This window comes from Protopterus annectens, chromosome 4.part0 (genome assembly GCF_019279795.1).
Source record: "Protopterus annectens isolate FY-2018-M chromosome 4.part0, PAN1.0, whole genome shotgun sequence".
NCBI classification, from domain to species: Eukaryota; Metazoa; Chordata; order Ceratodontiformes; family Protopteridae; genus Protopterus; species Protopterus annectens.
This window is the reverse complement of record NC_056733.1, coordinates 704,414,932-704,438,280: the sequence shown is the minus strand read 5'-3', so window position 1 is coordinate 704,438,280 and position 23,349 is coordinate 704,414,932. Positions and strand designations below refer to the sequence as shown.

Below are 23,349 nucleotides of genomic sequence, written 5' to 3'. Positions count from 1 at the left end.
GATAACCGAAAACAACATGAAGATTGTTGCATCACTGGTTAAATAAATAATGCTGACATGAGCCCTGCTGCCGGTGTCGTGTCACTTATGTGCACCCAGATTGGTGCAACGCTCTTGTTTCATGTTTGAAAGGCAGGGACTGCAAGACATATTCGGGTTACATGGTCAGTGTCACTTTAACTGGAGCCCCGCCTCTCCGTGACGTATTAGAGCCCGGCATCTACAAAACAGACGGAGCTTGCATTTTAATCCTGATCGTGAGTGTTTAAGCTTTTCTGCTAATCTTGTAAACGCCTCTTGTGTGGACCAAAGATGTCTTTGCTAATAGTGAACACCAGTGTCCCCGGAAGTGCAGTGACCGAGTCCCTGTTTGAAGAGTTAAGGCAGGAGCTGGGCAAGGATCTGCCCAGATCTGTACAGGTAAGGTGGGCTGAGGGAGAACCAAACGCATTTTGTCATAGCTGTCCAGCTTTTCACTTTGTTTTTGGACTCTTCTTCATAGTTTGTGTTTTCTGATAAATCTCTGACTATTGAAGTAACTAAGCAGTGACAACTAGTAAAGTTTCAGATTTTAGATCCCTCAGAAAATCATACCTCTCAACCCCTTAGTGCAATAAATCCGGGCTAAGCCTAAAAATACTGGGGAGCCAATGTCCTCAGAGTAGGGACAGATTTTAAATATTACTCTTATAAACTTAGAAAGTCTCTAGAATAACGTGGTTTGTGTTAGCATGCATTTTGTGAAGGATATGAGGTCTGAAACCGAAATGGCTGTCATTATTTATTGACTTCAGCCAGTGATTTGTCAGAAAACCACATTCTGTATGAGGAACAGACCAAAAATGTAAAGCAAAAGTCTGGACATTCTGCAAAAATCTGGACAGCTGAGGGTTATGCGAAAATGTAGGTTAATAAAATACTGTTCTATCAACTTTTTAAAAGCATTAATTAAAAGGCTGATTTTGGGTCTGTAACCCTCCATTATATTTGGCTTTGTCCAGATCTCTTGCAGTAACAGGGTGACAGTTATGTATTTCGTGTTGTGTATTATAGCCTGTTGTGAGTGAATGCAGAAATTTGTAGTACTTATTACAGGTAGGCTATTGTTAGTGGTTGTTCCACGTTTTGAAGATGGAAGTTTGAGAGCTGGAAGTCTGCGCAACCTGGCGCGTGTGAGGGGAAGCAAATAACTGCTCACAACTTGCTTTATACTTGTGCGGTTCGATTCTCGTGTGGGTGCCACTTGTAAATAGTTGGTGTGCTCCTGCCTATACCTGTCAACTACCCCTGATTTTTTACTCAGACTTTAGCTGAACCACTTAATATCTCCTATCATAAAACTAGTGACTTTTAGAGAGAAGGAGATTAATGCTATTCTATAAATGAGAATGTTATAGCTTTGTTTTAATTCAGAACCTGTATGCTAACTAATTCACTTTCTTATCCTGTCAGGTTCATAGATCATATTAAGTATCCCTGATTATTTCTGGATTTGTCCTCGATTCTTTAACAGCTGTGCACGTACCTCTTATTTCACTATGAAGTTTGTGTAATGCAGCAGGTTTCTAGCATCCTGCGTACAGCTGCTTTTTATATCTGATTTTTTGTGTGTTAAACTTGATCACTTGTGCACCTCAACAACGTCTCTGCATAGCTTTCTGTTATCAGTTTGGGTTCTCTAAAGCCTGCCCTGTAAGCCTATAACTTGTAATTAAGTGAGACTGTTGGCATCCCGGTGGGTCTTCAGTGTGGGCTCTAGTTTTATCCAGTATCCTAACGTAGTTGGGACCGGCAGTGAAGAATGCTGCTACCTGTCCATCTGGGCACAGACAGCCCTAGGGTTACCACCTGTCCCACTTTGCGAGGGACAGTCCCTCTTTGGGCAGTTATGTCCTGACAAAAAATTGTAAAAATGGCAAATGTCCTGAGATTTTTAGGACAAAATTATTTCCTATATTTTATGTAATAGTTGCATGAAACACTTATTCTGTATCTAAAATACCTAAATGTTATAAGAAACAGAATAAACAACTAAAATGCTACAAGAATAAACTTTTATTTAGGCAAAACAGTTAAGTTCTAACCTTTGCACTGACCGTGGGTATGTGTCAGTCTGTAAAATCTGATGTTTGTACCAAAAATGTCCCACTTTGGCCATTTGAAAAGGTGGCAACCCTAAGCTCCATTTGGTAATTGTGGGGAGAAGAATATTGAGATTATTTTATAAAATAGTTGCCTTAAAGAGCTTGAATGTAAAACTGTTTAACCCCCCCCACACACACACACACCTTCGCTAATTCGGTAGGGCTGATAGTAGGGCACGGTTATTTTGGATGAACACGCATCTCCTGCGAGGGTCCGGCATGATCGCTGAATTCCATAGACCCCCTCCTCTATATTGTAAGGTAGGGTGGGGCAGGGTGTTAACTGATCCCCTCCTGAGTTACCGGGCAGGACCATGCCTACAGGTGTCGGCTTCAATGCTTCTTCAACTGTCCAGAATTTCGCCGTTTTTTGCCCATTCAGAAAGTGTCCTTAGTGGCAGGTGAGTGCATTGGTCATCTTCTAAAGCAAATGTAAGTAGCAAACCCTTGAAGTTGGATATAACTTACCATGCCATGTGTACGATATCAGATTATACAGCTTTTGGTGCAAAATGTTTAGCATTTTATTTCTTTGGAAATGATGGCCTCCGAAATATTTTTCTCAGAGCTGAAAAATGTCACGATGTCAGGGAGCCTTCACTGCCTAAATTAATGCGTGTATAAATGCACCAAGTTTTTTCTTCTTAGAATGCAAAGTTATAAAATAGTCCCTACAAATGGAAGCCTTAAAATTAACCGGTGTTGCGCTAATGCATAAGCAGATTGTACTCCTCTGATGACAAGCACTTTGCAGTTACTTGTATGTACATAATTTCTCAGTAGTACCATGACATTTGGTAGGTGTGACTGTAGAGAAACTAAACGGCAAAAAAAAAAAAAAAAAAAAAAAATCACACTAACTTGAAACAAATTGCATCTTTATGAAGATTATAATGGGACACTGCTGTTGTTGTGTCTTTCGGCTTTTCCCGGTTAGGGGTTGCCACAGCGGAACTCCGGTCCGCTTATGATTGGCAGTAGATTTTTACGTGCTGTGTTGCCAGCCCTGACGCACAACCTTCAACGAACGTAAGCCCATTCGCACATATCTCCACACAGAAGATGCTCTAGCTGAGAATCGAACAGGACAATGTCTGACTGTGAGGTGACAACGCTACCACAGCACCATCACCACCACAGTTATAATGGGACACTGTAAAACCACCGCAGTTATAATGGGACACTGTAAAATATGCTTTTAAAGATGGCCAATAAACTCAGTGCGGAATGTGGTAAGCCCTAGAAGTCTGAGTACAAATATAGACAAATTACAATTTAACCAAATTCACCTCCTCTCCACGTCAAAAGAATAAACCAAAAGCGTAAACACCTCCGCAAGCATATACCATGAAGGGTCTCCTCCTCAATACGTATCGTGGCACAAAAGTATAAACCTCAGATGAATAAAATAACAAATTTATTGGAACACCAAAACAACAAAACAAGCACAATGGGATTGAGCGCGCTTTCATCTATCATATCCAGACTTCATCAGAATCCATCATATCCAACGTTAACTACCCTTAAATACAATTCTAATTAATTAGTTAATTAGTAAAATGCAATGATGTTAACAATTAACATTGCTACAAAAGTGCTGTACAATAGTGAACATAAAAAGTGCCAAGAATATAGAATAATATATTCAAACTGTATATATTAAACTATATATATTGAATAAATAGATAAATGAGTATTATTCATACTAAATGTATAATATAACAATCTTAAAAAGTGTGTAAAATCAATATATATATAGGTAAAATATATATAGTACATAAAATAATTGTATATATATTCAATATACATTAATGTAATGGTTTGTATAATAAATCATATAATGATAAGCATAAAAATAAAAAAATGTGAAAAAATATGAAAGAATACGAAAAAATACATACTCCAGATGTCATCCTATGATGTCGACAAACCAAAAATATATGTTATATGTCATACTACTAACTAAATATATGTATACTGTATAAACTACTTGCTTAATTTAATAATGGTGTATGCAGGGAAAATGGTTGTATAATATAATACATAACAAAAGAAAATGTTCATATATTAACAGAACGGCTATCTTTATATCTTTATGTAACCACCAAACAAACTCCAGATTTTTTGGTTATTAATTAATTAGTTTGGGGTTGTTGGATAGGAGTTTAAGAGCGGGTTTAATGGAGAGGTGGTCATTCATTCCATATGGACCACAGGCATCCAGCCTGAGCTGCCAAATCATTTCTCTGTATTCAAGAAATGACTCCCAATCACCTCCCCTCTCATTCCTTTTAACCTCTTCCAACACCCAAAATTTAATATTGGTTTTTTCACACACCTCAGTATGCCTGTAAAGGGCATTATTCACATTCCTTGTATTTATATCTCTTATGTGTTCGTAAACCCTTTGTTTTAACGTAGTAATTTTCACAAATTAAGCACAGAGCCAAGTAAACCACCCCTTTGGTGTGACAGGTATGGTAGCCCTTACTTTTTATTTTCAAGTTTAATTTATTAAGCCAAAGTATTTTTTCCCCCAATATAAAGGCACACTGACCACATCTACCACATTTGTGGGTCCCCATCTTTCTTTGTGTACCATTACCACAAGGAGGCTTCTTTTTCTCAAATAAATTTTTGAAATTATTATTTTTCCTAAACCCAAACCTAAGTGGTTGTTGGAAAATGGAGACATCACTACTAATGTGGGAGAACATTTTCCATGCTTCGTTTAAACCTCTTTGTACCCAGTGTATTCCTTTGTAATAAGTCAACATCAGACGGGGTGTATTATTATTATTGTCTGTGTTGTTAATCCTACACCTAGAGGGAACAGTCATAATCTGTCCATCCTCACATGTGTTATGCAACAGTAATGGCTTGTACTGTGTGTGTCGTTTTCTTAATACTTCACGTTTAACATTCCTAATTAATGCTCCTGGGTAGCCTCTATCCCTGAAAAACTTCTGTATTAAGTCCATTTCCTTACTGCAAGAACTATCTTCACTTGTCATACGTGAGGCCCTGATCATTTGTCCTTTGACTATATTTTTCCTAAGATATAGGGGGTGGTCGCTTTCAAAATGGACATAGGAATTCGAAAAACATTCCTTTCTAAAGACCTTGGACTCATATCTATTACTCGCTGTGTTCTTCATAATAGTCACATCCAAATAATCGATCAGGTCTAAACTATGTTGAAACGTAAACTCCAGAAAGGTAGTGGTTGTGTGTAAGTATTCAATAAATCTTTTCACTTCCTCAACGGTCCCTTTCCACACCATAAAGATGTCGTCAAGAAACCTAAGCTATGTAATAACATTTGTCCAAAAATCTGATTTAACAACATTATAATGTTGGCATAGAGGGGGCAAACTGATGGTATATATCTCCTTGAAAAAATAAAAAGTTATTTTTCAACACCAGTTCCATATATTAAATAAATTAAGTTCGACCAACATCTGTTCAAACCAGGTTAACCCAATATCATAATAAATCACGAACATCAATAGTCACAAATACAAAATTTTCATCATAAGGAACCTCATTGAATTTAGTAAGAAAGTCCCATGAATCAATGAGTATGTGTTTGTAATTTAAGTGAAAGTTCTTCAATTTCATATCTATAAAAATAGCAAGAGGTTGTGTCTTAGAACACTGTGAAGTCACTATTGGCCTGAAAGGGGGGTTATGTGCATCTTTATGAATCTTGGGGATACCGAATATTTCTGGAATCACTGGTTTGGGAACTTTGAGATAATTATATAGATCCAAGTCTATTAGACCCTGTAAAAGATTGTCCTCCAGCCAGTAATCAATTTTATTATAACAGATGTTCATTTCATTTCTGGACGCAATTCGGTATCTATCCCCTTTACTAAGGATGTCAAGCATCCTCTGGGTGTAGTCCCAATAGTCCATCAGGACCACACCACCCCCCTTATCAGGCTTCATAATTCTAATTTTGTCATTACCCTGTAATTTCTTCAGGATAGTAATTTCTTCACATGTTAGATTACTATATTCTTTGACTCCATTATCCTCTTTATAGCCCTGCCTAACCATATAGAGTACATGGGTCTCAAAATTGGCTATATCCCGTTGTAAAGGGGGATTAAATGTACTCTTCCTTTTGAAAGTGTGTATTTCTTTGTTAACCCCTTGTCCTAATGAATGCTGGAGATGCAATTTTCTAGTAAATAATTTTATATCTAACAGTAATTTCTCCAAACTTGGTTTTTTTATTGGAATAAATGAAAAACCTTTTGTAAAAAGTCCAAAAAAATCATTGGTAACCTTTAAGTCGGTAAAGTTATAAATGTGAAAACTGTTGTTCACATAAATTTTACATTTAGTAAGAACAATATTGCTTTCATTAGTACTATTCATGTCTACTGCTTCTTGGGCACCTAAAACGGTATACCCACTATTGTAGACTCCATTACTAACCCAGTTATCCAAAGGGTAAACTTTGTCGGGGGTAGTAGGGTCAAACAAATCTAAACTAAACCCTACCTGTAATTGTTCATCCCCCGTTTTCTCTGATGTAAATTCCCCGCTGCATCTGCATAGGAGGGAGGTGGGTACTGTTTTTTCAATCTCTCTGATCTTCTCACACCGTCTCCCCCTTCCCCCAAAGGGGATATATGTTCAGGTGGTAGTTCGTTTGCATAATCCCCATCTACAAAATTCCCTTCAGAAAAATTAGAATCTTGAAAATTGGGCCCTCTTACCTGTCCATAGCCCCTATTGGTGTAATACGAATCAGGTTCATGTCTCCTGTCAGCTCCATTTGTACTGTCGGGTCTATTACCAAAGTACTGTTTCCTCCTGTTAAATTTCCCTGGATCTATATATGCCCTACCTTCCCTATAGTCATGTATATCCCGCTCTATTTTACCTAACTTCCGTTTATGATTTTTAGATATGTTAACATCTACATCATGGAGTATTTTACAATATAAATCCTTGTATTCCTGTAATGTAAAAAATAGATCTTTAGTAATGTCCGATTGTAACCCATCAATACGTAATTTGATGTCCCCAATTATTTCAGCATTACTGTCTATCATTGCTTTCAAAATCAAAATGCCACAATCATTTAACAAGTCAGATACCACTTTAAATAACTTATCATTCCCCCGTATATTGTTGGGGTACTTATTTAATCTCAATCCTTTAGGTACAATGTTTTAAGTACCAGTTTTCTAAACATAAATTTTTATACTTGAATAACTCAATTTCTAATAATTTACATTTATCCTTGTAACTGTAGTTAATCGTACCAGTTCTTTCTTTATCATGTTCCTGCACTGTCCCGGAAAATGGTCTGCCAAGCCATTCCGAAAAGGAAATATTCTTATAAGCGTCCAGAGAGTTGTATTTACTCGGTCCTTTTGCCTTTAATGTTCACCAAAACCGATGTTGAGGTTTAAACCGCTTCCTTCACCCTCCATGCTGGTCCGTGATGTCATCATTGGTCTCCGGTCCTCGCTGGGACGGAATGGACTCGCTAGTGTTCGTTGGGCTGCCTGAGCTATTGCTACCTTGCGAATGGCTGTGAATAAGCCTGAGCAATTGGCTAATTGTCCTTTTCCATCTGGGATCCGCTGGCGGTGGTACAAAATAACCAAATTCACCTCCTCTCCACGTCAAAAGAATAAACCAAAAGCGTAAACACCTCAGCATATACCATGAAGGGTCTCCTCCTCACACAAAAGTATAAACCTCAGATGAATAAAATAACAAATTTATTGGAACACCAAAACAACAAAACAAGCACAATGGGATTGAGCTTTCATCTATCATATCCAGACTTCATCAGAATCCATCATATCCAACGTTAACTACCCTTAAATACAATTCTAATTAATTAGTTAATTAGTAAAATGCAATGATGTTAACAATTAACATTGCTACAAAAGTGCTGTACAATAGTGAACATAAAAAGTGCCAAGAATATAGAATAATATATTCAAACTGTATATATTAAACTATATATATTGAATAAATAGATAAATGAGTATTATTCATACTAAATGTATAATATAACAATCTTAAAAAGTGTGTAAAATCAATATATATATAGGTAAAATATATATAGTACATAAAATAATTGTATATATATTCAATATACATTAATGTAATGGTTTGTATAATAAATCATATAATAATAAGCATAAAAATAAAAAATGTGAAAAAATATGAAAGAATACGAAAAAATACATACTCCAGATGTCATCCTATGATGTCGACAAACCAATAATATATGTTATATGTCATACTACTAACTAAATATATGTATACTGTGTAAACTACTTGCTTAATTTAATAATGGTGTATGCAGGGGAAATGGTTGTATAATATAATACATAACAAAAGAAAATGTTCATATATTAACAGAACGGCTATCTTTATATCTTTATGTAACCACCAAACAAACTCCAGATTTTTTGGTTATTAATTAATTTTGTATTTAATTTAATATTTGGCAGCTCAGGCTGGATGCCTGTGGTCCATATGGAATGAATGACCACCTCTCCATTAAACCCGCTCTTAAACTCCTATCCGACAACCCCAAACTAATTAATTAATAACCAAAAAATCTGGAGTTTGTTTGGTGGTTACATAAAGATATAAAGATAGCCGTTCTGTTAATATATGAACATTTTCTTTTGTTATGTATTATATTATACAACCATTTTCCCTGCATACACCATTATTAAATTAAGCAAGTAGTTTACACAGTATACATATATTTAGTTAGTAGTATGACATATAACATATATTATTGGTTTGTCGACATCATAGGATGACATCTGGAGTATGTATTTTTCATATTTTTCACATTTTTATTTTTATGCTTATTATTATATGATTTATTATACAAACCATTACATTAATGTATATTGAATATATATACAATTATTTTATGTACTATATATATTTTACCTATATATATATATTGATTTTACACTTTTAAGATTGTTATATTATACATTTAGTATGAATAATACTCATTTATCTATTTATTCAATATATATAGTTTAATATATACAGTTTGAATATATTATTCTATATTCTTGGCACTTTTATGTTCACTATTGTATAGCACTTTTGTAGCAATGTTAATTGTTAACATCATTGCATTTTACTAATTAACTAATTAATTAGAATTGTATTTAAGGGTAGTTAACGTTGGATATGATGGATTCTGATGAAGTCTGGATATGATAGATGAAAGCGCGCTCAATCCCATTGTGCTTGTTTTGTTGTTTTGGTGTTCCAATAAATTTGTTATTTTATTCATCTGAGGTTTATACTTATTGAGGAGGAGACCCTTCATGGTATATGCTTGCGGAGGTGTTTACGCTTTTAGACAAATTACAATTCAGGCAAGTGCTTTATTGCACAACTGTACCTATAGAAGTTATAAATTCTCACCTGTCTGCCATGTATAGGCATTTGAGTGGTAAACTACAGTTGTGTAAAATCTTACCATAATTGTGGATGTCCTTGCCTTCACTGCTTTATCCATCACGTATGGGATTCCCTGCCATGGACGACTGATGCGGTCTACCAAAGCCTACCATTGTTTTAAGGTACGCTAAACATCACCCAAATGCTCCTTGTGTAGAGCAGGGCATAAAGGTGACATTTAGGTGCATCATCCTCAGAACTGATTGCCCCAGAAGGAGCACCAGTCCAAGGAAAACCAATGAGAACCTAGACATCCAGGAAGGAAAAAGACTAGGGGTATGAAGGGAGTGAATACTGCAGCAGTGAAGGCAAGGACATATACTGTTATGGTAAGAGTTTACACAACTGTACTATGTCCTTACATTCACTACTACAGTATTCATTATGTATGGGAAAGTGCCAAAGCTCAAGAAGAAACTTAGGAGGATGAAGCAGCAGTAGAGTCCTCTAAGAAGCCATAAAGAATGACATTACCAAAACCAGCTCTAGCTTTAGAGATAACCATCCAACTTGTAATGTTTGGTAAAAGTATGCACAGAAGTCCAAGTAGCAGCTTCAAGAATAGAATTAGTGTCTAGCCCCTTGAAAAAAGCACCAGAAGAAGCCACAACTCTAGTAGGATAAGCCTTTACAGAAGAAAGAATGCTCTTGCCATGGAAAGTGTAACAAAAAGAAATAGCCTTTGAAATCCAAAAAGAAATGCTTTGCTTGGAAACAGCCAATCCTAAAGACGTAGGGTGAAAGGAAACAAACAACTGATTAGATTTTCTGATGGCTTTAGTCATATCCAAATAAAATCTGAGCTGTCTATGCATGTCCAAAGTATGCAGCACACTGTCAGATTGCTGAGAGGGAAAAAAGTAGGCAAATTAATAGACTAAGTGACACCTCATTAACCACCTTAGGCATAAAAGGATTAGTATGCAAGGAGATCCTGGCCTCATGAAATATCAAAAAAGGTGGACAAGCTACAAAGGCTTGCAACTCAGGGTCTCAGACACCCATCTGGCAGGAGTAAGAGCTAACAAAAGAACTGTGAGTCAGTTTCTCCAGAACAAAATTAAGATCCCAGGGAGGAGGAACAAGCTTCCTGGAAGGCCTAATATTAAGACACCTTTAAGGAATTGCTTAGCCTCAAATCTAGAAGCTAAAGGAGGAGTTAAAGGCAAACAAGCAGAAATAGCTGATAAGTGGGTCTTACTAGAAGAATGGGCCAAACCAGCATTGAGCAACTCACACAAATAAGAGAAGTGGGTCCAGGTTACAAGAGAGACACCAAATAGAAAGCCTCTTCTGTTTAGATAAGTAGGATTTCCTGGTAGTAAATTTCCTGGCCTCCTGCAGGACCTGCAACACATCCTCAGAAAAAAAGTTGTCTATGTGGAATCAAAACCCACAGAGTCAGTTGAAGTGTGGACAGGTGGGGATGGATAAGAGATCTCTTGTCTTATGTGAGTAGATCCATCCTGTGAGGTAACACGTGATGATTGCCCTTGGCTAGATGTAGAAGTAGAGGGAACCAATGTTGTCATGGCCAAAAGGGGGTCACCAACAAGATTCTGGGGGCGTCCTGTTGAATCTTGAATAGAACTTTCAAAATGAGGGAAAGCATAAAGAAACACCCCCTTCCAAGAAAATGAGAATGCATTCATTTTCCACATTAGAGGACCTAGGACACTGGCACAAAACAGAGCAAGTTGATTGTTCAGAGGGGAAGCAAATAAATCTACTTGAGGAGTACTTCACTGGTTAACAATGTCTAGAAACACATCCTTGTGAAGCATCCATTCATGGGATTGAGTAAATGTCCTGCTCAGAGTGTCTGCCACAACATTCCGATCTGAAAGAATGTAAACTGCCTGAAGAGTCACTTGATATTCGATAGCAGATCCCATACCAGAAGTGCCAGCCAGCAAAGACAGTAAGATCTCGTATCCCCTGTTAGTTGATATACCACATGACTGTGGTATTGTCTGCGAATACCTTGAGAGGTCCTGGAGAGAAAAGAGGATGAAAGGCCTAAACAGCCAGCATAAGAGCTCTCATCTCTTTGATGTTGAATAGCCCCTTTTGCTGATGAGGTGACCACACTCCCTGTACCTTCAGAGAGCCAAAAGTTGCTCCCCATCCCACATCTGAAGCATCTGTAAACAGATCCTGAGAGAAAAGAGGGGGATGAAAAGGGAGCCCTGGATTCTGAGAAGTTCCTTCTTGAGACAAGGAAGAGGAGGAACTGTAAAGTCTAGAGGAGGTACATATTGAAGCCTCACTGACTTCAGGAACCACAGGAACTTCTTCATGTGGAGTTTGGCCAGAGGGAGCATCGAAATGGTGGAAGCCATGAAACCCAGATCTCTCAGAAACTTCCTGACTATAATAGAGGCCAGGGGAAGAAGAGTTTGAAAGTAAGAAATGAGAGTTAAGGCCTTTAGAGTTGGCAGGGATGCAAGCATTGGCACCATCTGAATCCTGAAACCCTGAAAGACATGATCCTTTGAAGGAGCCTGAGAAAACATTTTGAAGTTTAATGTGAACCCTATGTTCTGAAGAAGAGAAATGGCAAAGCAAAGGTTTTGCAAAAGGACCTAAGAAGAGGATGTCTGAATCAGCAGGTTATCCAAGTAAGGAAGTATGTGGATCCCTTGAAGTTTGCAAAAAGCAATCACAGGAGCAAGGCATTTGGTGAACACCCTTGGGGGCAGCAGTAAGGCCAAAGGGCAAAGTACAGGACTGAAAATGCCAGGAAACAACAGAGCAACACAAAAACACCCTGAAAAGAGTATGGAGCGGAATATGGAGATAAGCATCCTGGAGATCCAGAGACACCAGACAGGCCTAAGGAAGTAAGGGAGGAAATAGAGTCTGAAGGGACAACATCCAAAAGGAAGACACCTCAAGAAAAGTGTTTAGATGAAAGAGGTCTAGAATCAGCCTCCAAGTACCCTCTTTTATGGGCACTAGAAACATTCTTGAATAAAACCCCTTCTCCCTCTGGGACACAGGCACCTCTTGAATAGTACCTGAGACAAGAGATCTCAAAGAACCTGTGGGAAAAAAAGACGTTGTTCCCAAGGAGGCTGAGGAATGCCCATAAAAGGAGGATGGGATATTCATACCATGAAATACTCCTGACAAATTATTGACAGAACCAAAGAATCTTGGGTGATTCAAAGCCAAATAGGAAGAGAAAGAGAAAGGCAAAGAGAAAGATGAATGTGTCTGGGAATAGGCAAATAGTCAGACAGCACCTGTTTTTTTCAGGAAAGGAAGGCTTTTGAATCCCTGCAGTCTGAGTGGCCTTAGCAGGAGGAGCCCATTTACCACCCTTTTTACTTTTAGCAGGAGGGCGAGATTGCCTACAAACAAAGGCTGGCTTAGAAGGGTAGTTCCTCTGAAATTTAGGCACAGGAAAAACAAACACATGTTTAAGCTTCTGTAAGGCCTTCCCCCTGTCCTGAAGAGACTTAAACAAACCAGCAGCCGCTTCCCCAAACAAAAGTTTATTATCCAGAGGAGCATCCATCAACTTAGCCTTAACTGAACCAAAAGCAGCAGCCCTAGAAGAGGCATCTGCTGCAGCATAACTACATTTGATAGAATGACAAACCACTTGAGAGGAAGTCCCTAGCAAAGAAAAAGCAGAAGATTTACTCTCAGAATCTGGAATATCAGAAAAAAGCTAACAAGCCTGAGAAAGAAGAACCAACACATACATTGATATATGCGTCTGATAATTAACAGCCCTAAAAGCTAGGGTAGCTGCAGTATAAATCTTCTTACCTAGCCTGTCCATGGTTCTATTGTCTTTGTCAAAAGACAGTAACTTGGATGAAGGAAGCAATTGAGAAGGCTTATCAGAGGCTACAGACACCACAGGGGGGTCAGCAGCAGGACACTTGAACAAAAAGGAACAATCTTCAGGCAACCTATAAGACCTAGCAGGTTTCTTGGGAGCAGAGAATCAGGCCCTCTAGAGGCATTGAAAAAAGCATCCAGTAAAGCAACCAAAACAGGAGGAATAGTCGCAGGTTTAGGAGATTCCATCTGCAGTAACTCATAGTACCTCTTATGGATGTCAGAGACCTGAGCACAATCCCACATAAAAAAATTCCATCATCGAGAGATTGTGTCCCCAAAAGAAAATTTCCTCATAAAGAGTATCTGGACTATTAGATTTCTCCTCCTCTGACCTGTAGTCTAAAGTAGGAATCTGGGTAGAAAAATTAAGGGATTCTTCATCAGAATCCAACTCATCCTCAGAAGAATTCAATTCCCTGGGCCTTATAAGTGGAGAAGAGGACCAAGGAGGAGCAGGAACTGAAACCCCCTGTGGAGGCCTTAATGACAGTAAAGCATTAAATAACCCCTGAGTAAAGGGCTGCCACTCACTTAGTGGATCCCCAAGTGCAAAAGAAACATGTTTAGTTTTTGGTTTCTTTTTTGAGGGAACGTCTGCCCTAGAAAACTGAGAAGGGTCTGACTCAGGATGGATTTCACAACTGTAGTAGGAACTTCTTCCCTAAGAAGAATCTGCAGAACCCCCCTTGACCCCTCAAGCAATCAACCATGGTTCCTCCTGAATGTCCAAAATGGATGCCTGACATCAGGAGTTGTGCCCACTGAATGGCACACAGCAACAGTTATCCCACTCCACAAAGGGGGAGCCACCACTGATCCCAGGAACTATCACTCTATTAGCCTGATGAGCCTGGTCTGCAAGGCCATGGAACGTATCATCATGGAACTCATAAACAAAGGCATTGGTAACCTCCAAACTCTGGACACCACTCAGTTTGGGTTTGTGAAAGGCAGATCATGCCTCCTGAAGCCGATTGACTTCTTTGAGGCATTCACCAAAGCCGTAGATGAGGGTAAGGTGGTTCACAGAGCCTATCTTGACCTTGCCAAGGCTTTCGATACCATCCCCCATTCTGGAATTATAGCAAAACTGACTAAACTAGGTATAAATCCCTATGTCACAAGATGGGTTGCCAACTGGTTCACTGACAGAATCCGCACTGTAAAAGTTGCAGACTCCAAATCTGACTTCAAACCAGTGACAAGTGGAGTTCCACAGGGTTCAGTCCTGGGACCTCTTCTGTTTGGCATCTACTTCTCTGAAGTACAGACTAACACAGAAGGCCTCTGTGCTAATGAAGTTAGTGGATGATTGCAAACTAGGAGCCATAGTATGAGTCCCCAAATGATGTGGACATCCTACAGAAGGGCCTCACTGAGACAGATGCCTGCTGTCAGAGCCATGGCCACAAGCTCAGTGCCAAAAAGTGCATTGTCATCCCCTTTGATAAAAACTCTGTACCCATGAATTACCACAGAGGCAGCAGTCTACTTAACACCGAATGTGTGATAAGAGACCTTGGGACCCAGGTGGACAGTAGTCTGTCCTTTGATAATCACATCGCTACAGTAGTCAGGAAGTCCTATGTGGCACACCTCATCACAAAAGGGTTCTCATCCAGGAAAAAAGAGGTAATTGTTTCCCTCTACTCGACACTCATTAGACCCATTATAGAGTACAACGCCCCTTTTGGAATGTACCTCACAAGACATCTACAGCAGCTGGCAAGGCCACAGAAGTATCTCACAAAGAGGATTACTGGCCTCAAACATATGCCTTACATTGACCGTCTCAAAACCCTCCAGCTTTACTCCGTAACATATCACCTACTCTGAGGTATTCTCTGGCTAACATAGAAAGCTATGTCAAACCCAGAGCTATTGGACATGCTACACCTAAAGAAATCCCAATCCCTCTGAGCTACACACTCTAGGGACCTAAACCTTGTCACCACAATAAACAGGACATGCTGGAGGGATAGATTCCTGTCCCAGAAACTTCCCATACTTTGGAACAAGCTACCCATCTATGTCAAGCAAAGTTCCTCATTAGCACTCTTCAAGAAAAATCTTGATGAGTGGATGGGAAATAGGAAATACACCCCGGGGAACACGTCTGTGGCTCTGCTCGACAGTGGCACAGGAAAACAACTTTCTTGGGTGGCGTGAGCCAGGGAACCTTGTTGGCTAGGCTTACGTAGGCCCTTTGACTGATAGCCTAGTACCTACCTATGAACCTAGGAACCTTGTTGGACATGCTGTCTGCCATATCCTTGCTGGCCTCCAACCCGGATGTGGCAGAGAAATCTGACAACACAGGCAGTTGAGCCACTGGGTTTGTAGCAACCTTGGGAGAAACACTCGGCAGAGGCTGATCAGCGGAAGATTCTTGTCTTACCTTTCCTTCTTCCCTAATAGCTGACTGTCGGGGCCGGAAGTTCCTTCCACTGTATCTTTAGCAGAAAGCTTAAGATGCTGGTTCTTGAGATACATTGAAAGGGAAGGAAGCCTAATATGAAGGGTTTTTGGGGCAAACGCCTGACAAATGGAACAAGACCTATGGTCGTAAGAAGCTCCTAGGCAAAAAAAAGGCACTTATTGTGGTGTTTTTATGGGGAATCTGTCCCCACACTGGCATTTACCCTTCTTGGATGACATTAACCCCAAACAGCACAAAAAATTCAAGAAACAGAACAAAACCTCTATAGGGTACTTTTCTGCAATGGTGTATGGACTTCAGCAAAACAGGAGTAATCACTGGAATACAAAAATACAGTAAAAACAGCAGCAAATAGATGTAGGCAAACAGATCAATGGTTATAAACAGCTTTCAGACTGGCAACAAAGAGGTTCTGAGGATGGTACACCTGAATGTCACCTTTATGCCCTACACTACGCGTGAAGCATTTGGGTGGCGTTCAGCGTACCTTAAAGCAATGGTAGGCTTTGGTAGACTGACTGGACATTGGACTTCCACAGCATGGAATCCCATAAATGATGAATACTGCAGTGGCAAATGTAAGGGCATCTAATGTCCTTGAGACCTCTAAAGAGTTAGAAAGCAGCAAGGTTTTACACCATACCTCATCTTTGCTTAGGAGTTCTTGACAAAACAAAAAAATGGGGGACCATTTGTCAATTCTCTAACTTGGAGATGTTCAGACTGTCTAGCCTTTACTGACTATAAGTTTTAATTGGAAATGATTCCTTAGAAAATCAAAACAAGCGGCAAGACAAAATCATGGATGTTTGAGGTATGCTTTACACACGGTTAATGAGCAAGGTTACTACTGTGGCTTTTCAGGTTGGGCATGTATTAAGACTTGATCAGTATTTTGTTAGACAACCATGCAAACAGAACTACGGAAGGGCCACTAGCCCTTTTCATCATGGTTTCCTTGTCTTTGCAGTTTGGCTAAGACTTGATTGTGCTACTGGTAATATCAGGATGTCCAAAGAGTTGTTTGGGTATGTGGGCTGACTAAGGATCCTTCTGTGCTGTAAGTTGAGCATGGGGCATAAGACTTAAATGTAACTGCAAGTAGGCATATATGCCACAAAAAGCTAATGTTGCTGCTCTTGTCAGAGTAGCTGGTCCCATAGCTTTAAAATGAATACTGTCCTTGACACATTTAGACCAATAAGAATGAGCCAAGTCAGTAATGTGAGAATAACTTGGGCTTTCATATGGAAGAGTATGTTGAGCAATAGAGCTGAAGTCTGATAAGAGTAGTTGTCTGAGGATGGCTAGTGCAGGTGCTGTAAGGTTTTTACAATGGCGGGGAACAAGACACTAAACTGGCCTGTTTAAGAGGGCGTAGCCCATGATTTACATGCATCTCAGGCATGAGTGCTGCCTGCAGCTGGTAATGTTTCCTTTATTCTAAGGAGGAATCTTGATCCAGATTTGAAACTAATTAAATCTCCAAGTTTTCAACTCTTGAGTTTAGTGCCATGTACCTGTGTCTATACCAAGGAGGTTGCATTTAATATGGAAAAGTGATGGTGGAAGTCTCTCTTCCCCAAATTGTTAGTAGCAAAGCTTATTGGTATGTTTTGCATCTGATCAGATAAGCTCTGGGTAGTCTGTTTTCAACAGATCCAATGTTTTGCAACATTGCTTTGCTTGATATCACTATAGGTATGCTCTTGTAAGCCTTTTCACAAATGTTTGAAAGAATGCTGGCATAAACACTGCCAATAGAGAACAGACCTTTAGCTTCTCTAGCTTGTGGGATTACATTTAAAAAACAGTTGTGACTTGAGTGCTTTAGAAGCCTGGTTGCTCATTGTGAGAAGCCTGATTGCTCATTGTGAGATCAGTAACATAGCAATGATGGCCTTAATTTCTTTGGGTTCATTAGCCACAAGAATGTTGTGTGGTATGTTATGTTGCTGGATTATACCTTCCTGGAAACTTGCAGCCCAGTCATGTGTGGAGACACGAAGGCTGTGTAATGACCAGGGTTCTCAGTGGTTAGGTCCTGCAGTAACTCTGCCAGCAGAGCCACAGATCAGTGTTCCTCTAAAATATGCGGTAAACTTGTGCTTTGTCAACTACTAGGTGGGGGCTCCATGTCTAGGTAAGAATGCACATGGAGTGAGCTTAAATTTTGGGAGTCTGGGAGTTGGCATTGAGTACTCCAACCACTGGTGACTAATTTGCGATCTGCTTTTGGAAACTGCAGGTGTAATGTTAACAATTCTGTTTGCCTTAAAAATTGCAAAATTAACTGCTTGTATATGTGAACTATGCAGTGCCGTAATTGTGATAAGAGGTTATTATATTAGCTTGTGGAGAATGAACAGCTGGTGGGATAGTTCTGTGACACATGTGCATTCCTCCTATGCTTAACCACACCTCCCTGCTGGGAATGCCTAGATAAATGCCCCCAGATGGGTATTACCATCCATCCCTGCCAGCACCTGTGACACCATAGGTTCATAGGTGTGTACTAGGCTGCCTTTACAAGCCTAGCCCATAAAAGTGCCCTGGCATTGTGACACCCAGCATTAGTTCCCAGTGCATCTATCAAGTGGAGTCACTGGTGTAATCCCCGGGGTGAACTTTCTATTTCCCATCCACTCATCAAGATTCCTCTTGGAGAGGGCCAGTGAGGTGCTCTGCTTGACATATATCGGAAGTCTATTCCAGAGCATGGGCAGTCTCTGGGTTATGAACCTGTCCCTCCTGTATGTTCAGTTGATTGTGGTAATGAGGTTGAGGTCTCTGGAGCATGTAGTGCGGAGGGATTGAGATTTCTTTAAATGTAGCATTTCTAACAGAGCTGTGTCAGACATGGCTTTGTAAGTCAAGCAGAGATCGCATAGTAAATGATATGAGATAGAGAATAGCTGGAGTTTTTTGAGTCTGTCCATATAGGACATGTGTTTAAGGCCTAGGATCCTCTTTATGAGGTACTTCTGTGACCTTTCCAACTGTTGCATGTGTCTAGTGAAGTACATGCCAAATGGGGCATTATACTCGATGATTGGCCTAATGAAGGAAAAGTAGAAAGAGATGATTACCGCTTTCTTCCTGGATGCAAAATCCTTGGTAATGAGATGCGCCACATAGAAGGCCTTTCTGACCATAGTAGCAATGTGGTGGTCGAAGGAGAGGTTGCTGTCAACCTGTGTCCCCAGATCTCTTAACGCCTTCAGTGTTCAGTGGGTTCCCATAGATGTGACAGTTAGTGGGAACTGAGTTTTTCCCAGTGGGGATGATGATGCATTTTTTGGCATTAAGCTTAAGGCCATGGTTTCGACACCAGTCATTGGTCTCAGTGAGGCCTTTCTGTAGGATGTCTACATCACTTGGGGAGTTAATAATGACTCCCAGCTTCAGTCATCTGCGAACTTGATCAGCCAGAGTCCCTCTGTGTTGGCCTGGACTTCTGAGAAGTAGATGCCAAACAGGAGAGGACCCAGGACTGATCACTGTGGGACTCCACTTGTGACTGGTTGGCAGTCAGAGCCACTAATTGAATCCAGGTCACCTGGGCTATACCTGGAGCTGTATCCCTCTACACCATGGCTCTGGCTTAATCATGACCAATCATGACCAAAATTCACTGCCTCTGTATTTACTGCTAGTTCATCTCTAAGTTGCTGATTTTCTAAATGTCCTAGTTTGCTGCCTACCTTGACTACTTCTTCATATGCCTTAGTGCAAGTTCATTAATACTTTTCAGCTGCTTAGCTGTCCTTGGGGTGGTCTGGTTTCTATTGAAAATCTTTGTAGAGGGGCTGTAAAACCCATCTTTTTCCTTGCTAGATTGCAGGTTCTTTAGGTAGCCCATACTATCCTTTCAGTGATGCAATTTTAGTTTTGCATTAAAAATACTTCAGTTCAGAAATGAAAGCAATTCCTCTGTGGCAAACTTCTGCTAGCTTCAAAACTTAATGGGAGTAAATGGTACTAGACTAGGTGGGCAGATAATGAATCACTCCTAGTGTTTTTCAGTGGTCTGGGGTACTTCCATGACAGGCTGTTTATCTTGCATAATAGTACATCAGTCCTCTTGGCTTATCCTGTGCTGATCTGCTGGTTTCTGTAGACTGGCAGAATGTACAAATACTCATGCAATGGACTCCTGTATGCATCCTCATGTGACTGGAACTATTTGGAATACAGAAATTATACATTTAGTTCCTGAATTCTTTGTGAGTAGGGCAATGTTTTAGAGGTTGTATTACTTGTCTGAGGATGTGATTGCTTTAGATGGATAGCCATGTGTTGGGCAGGGATGCCAGTACTTCACACGTGAGTTTGAAACACTACCATCTAGTGAAATGCGGTAATTAAATGGGCTGAATTTTTTTGGTCCTACCATAAGAATATAGTAGTGCTCCATTTGGTAAGCAAAATCAAAATTGGTAAATCATTTTAAAAGTTTGTGTGTCACTAATAGTAGAATTCCTAGTTCTCTTTGAAAGCTATATTTTTTCATCAGTCTCAGGGGCTTTCTTGACTTACTTGATAACAGGGCACTGAAAGTCTTAATACTTTACCAATATTAAGCACCTAGAAAATTTCTTCAATGCAGAAGTGGTGGTGCTTTTGACATGCAGAAGCTGTTTTCTGATTGAGTTGTAGGTTTTGGGGTGTTATAAAATGAAAACTTATTGGTAGGTTCTGCCTGCTATATTTATGAATTAATTGTCCCTTGCCCTGCACACCATTCTGGGAATGGGCTAAAACCTGTCTAAAAGGCAGATTAAATTCTCAAAAGACTTCTTAATTGGGAAATTGTGTGGTTAGATTGCAGAATACTGACTTAATTGTATGTCTAGTGTTTAAATACTTGTCGTTTTCCTAATTTTTGTTTGCAGCAAATTGCCATTCAGATTAATACTGACCAGCGCATTCGGTTTGCGGGTACAAAAGAGCCCTCTGCACTATGCACTTTGCTTGACACCGGCCATATTGATCTTTCAGACAACAAGAATCACGCCAAGATAATTTCAGATGTGCTGACCAAGAACCTTAAAATATCCGCAGACAGGTAAGTTGGTTTGTATTCATTGCAAAAGTAAAGTGTAATCAAAACTGTTAAATGCATAACAACGCAGAGGCATGTGTGAAAACTGAACTGACATTGAAATTTTGTTTCAAAACTAGGGTTTTGAAATCCTTGAAATGGCATTACTCATAAACTATAACTTGTGCAGTTTAATGCATGACAATGTCTTGCGTATTGTCCTGCACACCAAATGATCTAAATGGATTTGTAAATTGCCGGATGAATGTTTACCTGGATTTTATTAGTACTGTACTGTACGCAGAGCCTGAGTTGGAGCATAGTGGCCAAAAATGAAGCTTCCTGCAGGTGCAGGGTGGCTGTAGGTCAAGTTAACAGACTTGCTTTGAGTATGGAGGGGACAAGGGTTTTGAAACTAAATCTGACAATTGTACTCAACTCCTCCCATTGAAGTTGTAAATGGTGGACAAAGTCAAAGGTAGACAATGTTAGACTGCCCTTTCCCCAGCATTCCTAGGTACATTTAGAGAGGCTGTTAAACTTCACCATAACTCTTTCCTATCCGGAACAAACTTGCTTGTTGGGTGTGAGGGAGTGGTTTTGGATATGTGGTCCAAAATGTTCTGCAGTTGTAAGATCAGAGGGTTCTATTGGTGCAAAATCATCAGTGGGAGACTTGTTCAGTTTCAGGCTTGGCTTGCTACATACTGACTCTGACCAGTTCATAATGCCAGTTTAAAGGCAACCGTGGCAGGTGCCAAGATTTTGCATCTCTGCCAGCATGCTTAAGAACTAGGGGAGATTTTAAAGCATTTTCCTATAGAAGGGATTTATTGGATTTTCACTTGTGTGAACTGTAGATGAAGCCAGTCGGGCATCTGTTAGGCCTCCCATTGTGTGACTGGGACAGGATTCTTTTCCCTAATTTGACATGTTGTAAGGTATGTTTAGTGACCCAAATGGGGAATGCAGGGGCTTCATATACAGTGTACTTCACTGTTGTTGGCTGACTTGTATCCAGGAGCTTCTCCCTTCTATACTTGTTTAATTGCAGACTGAGCTCAGGTTTATTGAGCCTGTTGGACTGTGTTTATAATGTGTCTTCCTTGCTTATAACAATCTTTCCTTTTTTCTTTAGGATCTACATCCACTTCACTGATGTGCCTGCTGCAAATGCTGGTTGGAAGGGTACCACATTAGACTTTCTGTAAACATATACTGTCACCATATGAAACAGTAGTTGTAACTGCAGTAACATACAGATTCTTCCAGAGGAATATTGAATGCGTTACTGTACACATTGCTATTGAGTTTTATGTTTGCACTGTAATGATTAGAATGGCTTCTGTCAAATAAAAATGTTACTAATGGCTTTTAATTACAACACAGGCATTGTGGTTGTGGAAGTGTGCAAAACTGCCTGAATAAAACCAGTGAGCATCTTGGTCAGGATTACTGACTGCCTGAAACTTTCTGTCCATTTTGTCTTACAGCTTTTCAGATTATCTGGCTACATGATTAGCTTACTCACTTGGTTGATTCTCAACATTTTGTGTAGGATTTGCAACATTTCTCATCCTTCACAAATTTTGATGAATATTTTAAACATTTTAAATGTTTTATGTTGCATTCAGTTTTCTGTGTTATTGTCACTAAAGAGAGATGAACTGAAAGGTATTTTAGTGAGTGTAGCTAATGCCGCAGTGCAGCCCACCACATGATTGAATGCCTTAACACCTTAGCTGTGTAGTCTAAATAGTTATGAAGTCGGTATTGGTTGTGGCACTAATAGTGGAATTGATGATTCATGTGTGTAACTATTACAAAATGTGCCCTGTAACTCTAGATGGCACAGTCGTAGACATACAAGTACCATGTCTAGAGGGAGTACATGGTTAAATAAGCCTGAACTGATTTAAACTAAATCCATAAGTATCACATGCATTTGTGGCCTAGCACGAGTGACCCTGCAATGTTGAATGGCTGGATAATTTAAGTGCAGAGGCTGGCAGTGATTTGCATGATGTTAGAAGGAAGCAGTGCCCATATTTCTTAAATGGTATTGTTGAAAGTGGTGTCTATGCAAACTAAATACATGGTATGAACACTTTGTGTGAATTGCACCATACAACCAATGAAAACATGGATACATGATTAAGTGAGGGAATTTTGAAAAAACCTACCCAGACACTTCATGCCTACCTGTGACTGGTAGGGTGCACTGCATTACAGGACCATCACTAGAGGGGTTCAACCTGTGGACAAGCTGAACTGAAGTCCAGGCTTCTCCATGTCTTTGCTTGGCCGCTAGTTTGGTGGCAGTTTGCCTTTGTAGCTTTCCCCTCACCCCATGCTTCATTCCTTCTGGTATTCCACCCCCACTG

At 39.7% G+C, this 23,349-nt stretch overlaps 1 protein-coding gene across 1 annotated transcript; it reads left to right on the top strand.

Annotated features, from left to right (window-relative positions):
• The first annotated feature begins 241 nt into the window (after window positions 1-241).
• On the top strand, window positions 242-22,434 carry LOC122799550 (macrophage migration inhibitory factor-like). Its single transcript, XM_044068679.1, has 3 exons — window positions 242-420; window positions 20,817-20,989; window positions 22,104-22,434. Exons 1-3 carry the CDS (start codon window positions 313-315, stop codon window positions 22,174-22,176), a joined length of 354 nt encoding a protein of 117 aa, XP_043924614.1. The 5' UTR covers window positions 242-312; the 3' UTR covers window positions 22,177-22,434.
• The last annotated feature ends 915 nt before the right edge of the window (window positions 22,435-23,349 follow it).